Source organism: Egretta garzetta, unplaced genomic scaffold (genome assembly GCF_000687185.1).
Source record: "Egretta garzetta isolate BGI_Z169 unplaced genomic scaffold, ASM68718v1 scaffold376, whole genome shotgun sequence".
Taxonomy (NCBI): domain Eukaryota; kingdom Metazoa; phylum Chordata; class Aves; order Pelecaniformes; family Ardeidae; genus Egretta; species Egretta garzetta.
In genome coordinates this window covers 1-1,861 of record NW_009260017.1, presented here as the reverse complement: position 1 = coordinate 1,861, position 1,861 = coordinate 1, and the positions used below count along the sequence as shown (strand labels likewise).

The 1,861-nt window shown below is 64.5% G+C and overlaps 1 protein-coding gene across 1 annotated transcript in view; it reads right to left on the bottom strand.

Annotated features, from left to right (window-relative positions):
• Positions 1-642, bottom strand: part of IGSF9 (immunoglobulin superfamily member 9) — a 23,369-nt gene extending 22,727 nt beyond the window's left edge. Inside the window, 1 exon segment of the mRNA XM_035896115.1 lies at positions 583-642. Coding sequence (XP_035752008.1) covers positions 583-642 — 60 coding nt within the window.
• Between the last annotated feature and the right edge of the window lie 1,219 nt (positions 643-1,861).

The window sequence follows — 1,861 nt, the reverse complement described above, 5'->3', positions numbered from 1 at the left end:
CCGCCGTGCCCCGCCATGTGGTCCCCCACCAAGCTCTTCCCTGCCATGCCCCCCCGTCACGCCATGTCGTGCCACGCCAAGCTCTTCTCCGCCATACCATGCCATGTCACACCATGTCGTGCCACACCAAGCTCTTCCCCACCATACCACGCCATGTCACACCATGTCGTGCCACGCCAAGCTCTTCCCCACCATGCCACCCCATGTCACGCCATGTGGTGCCACGCCAAGCTCTTCCCCGCCATGCCACCCCATGTCATGCCACGTCGTGCCACACCAAGCTCTTCCCTGCCATGTCACGCCATGTCACACCATGTCGTACCACGCCAAGCTCTTCCCCGCCATGCCACCCCATGTCACACCATGTGGTGCCACGCCAAGCTCTTCCCCGCCATGCCACCCCATGTCACGCCATGTCGTGGCACGCCAAGCTCTTCCCTGCCATGCCACGCCATGTCACACCATGTCGTGCCATGCGAAGCTCTTCCCCGCCATGCCACTCCATGTCATGCCATGTGGTGCCACGCCAAGCTCTTCCCTGCCATGCCACCCCATGTCACGCTGTGCCAAGCCACACCGCACGTGGCCCTGCAGCTGGGAGGCAGCGCACGTGCCGGCATCGGGCACTCCCGTGAGCGCCATCGTGCCAGGGCTCCCCACCTGCCCTTCCCCACCCCGTCTGTCACCTCTCTAATCCCATCCTAAATGTGTTCCTGGCGCAGGGATGGCCACTGGTGCGGTGTCCCCATCCTGCCAGGCTGAGCCGGAGCTGGGCTGCCCGCCAGGCCGGGAGCTCTGGAAGGCCTCCTGGGGCAGACGCTGACCGGGGTGGGGACACGGCCCGTGTCCTGTCGCCACCATGGAGCCCGTCATCGAGGGCCGAGCACGGCCATGCCAGGCTGCACGTGCTGTGCCAGGCCCTGCCCTGCGGCACCGCTGAGTCCCGGGAGCGGTGCTGAGTGCTGCCTCGGGGATGCTGGGGCAAAGCCCCCCTTTCCTGGCCTCCCCCCTTCCCTGGGGCAGGGGGGTCTGTGGTCCCCCCCGTCGGCCCGGCCTGGCCCGGCCCCCTGAGCCTGGGGGACTATTAAGGACAGAGCTCAAGCAAAGGGAGGCAAGGGGTGCAGGCAGAGTCGAGCACCCTCGGATGGCCCCGTGTCCTGGTGTGGTGTCACAGCCCAACGGAGCCATGGCGTCGCTCATGGGACACGGGTGCTTCCGGAATCCCCACGGGGGCAGGGCCATGGGGCGCCAGGCAGAGCTGGGGCCTGCTTTCTAGCCCTACTTTTTGGGGTGCCCCGCACCCTAGAGTGAAGACCCCTGTCCTGGTCACCTCCTCTGTCCCTGCCAGTCCCATCCCAAGCCCTGCAGAAGGAGCTGGGTCCAGGACAGGGGACACACCAGGGTTCTACAGCCGCCCCGAGACAGTCAGCTGCCCCCACCCACGGCTCTCAGCAGGGCACGGCCATTTTGTCAGCGGTGCTCGGTGCCACCACCCTGGTGCTTCCTTCCTGAAGGAAGATGATGACATTTTGGGGTTTCAGAGCAACATTTGGGGGCCATGGAGCTGCCTGGCAGAGGTCATGGCCCCACCAGCCCAGGGTGCAGACACGGTGCTCATGCCCAGTGAGCGCCAGACACGCCTGGCCATGTGCTGCACGCCTGGGAACAGAGATGGTGACACTTCTTGCACTTAGCATTTAAATGCCACCAAGGTTAGGAGCAGCTGAGAAGAGATTTTCAGGATTGGACTTTTGGACAGAGATGCCTAAATTCCATCTAAGCTTCGCTTTAAGCATCAATGTCCTGGGCCAGCCACTGGGCACTGATGTGGCTGGCCCCCCCCCAACGGCATCCACCCTTT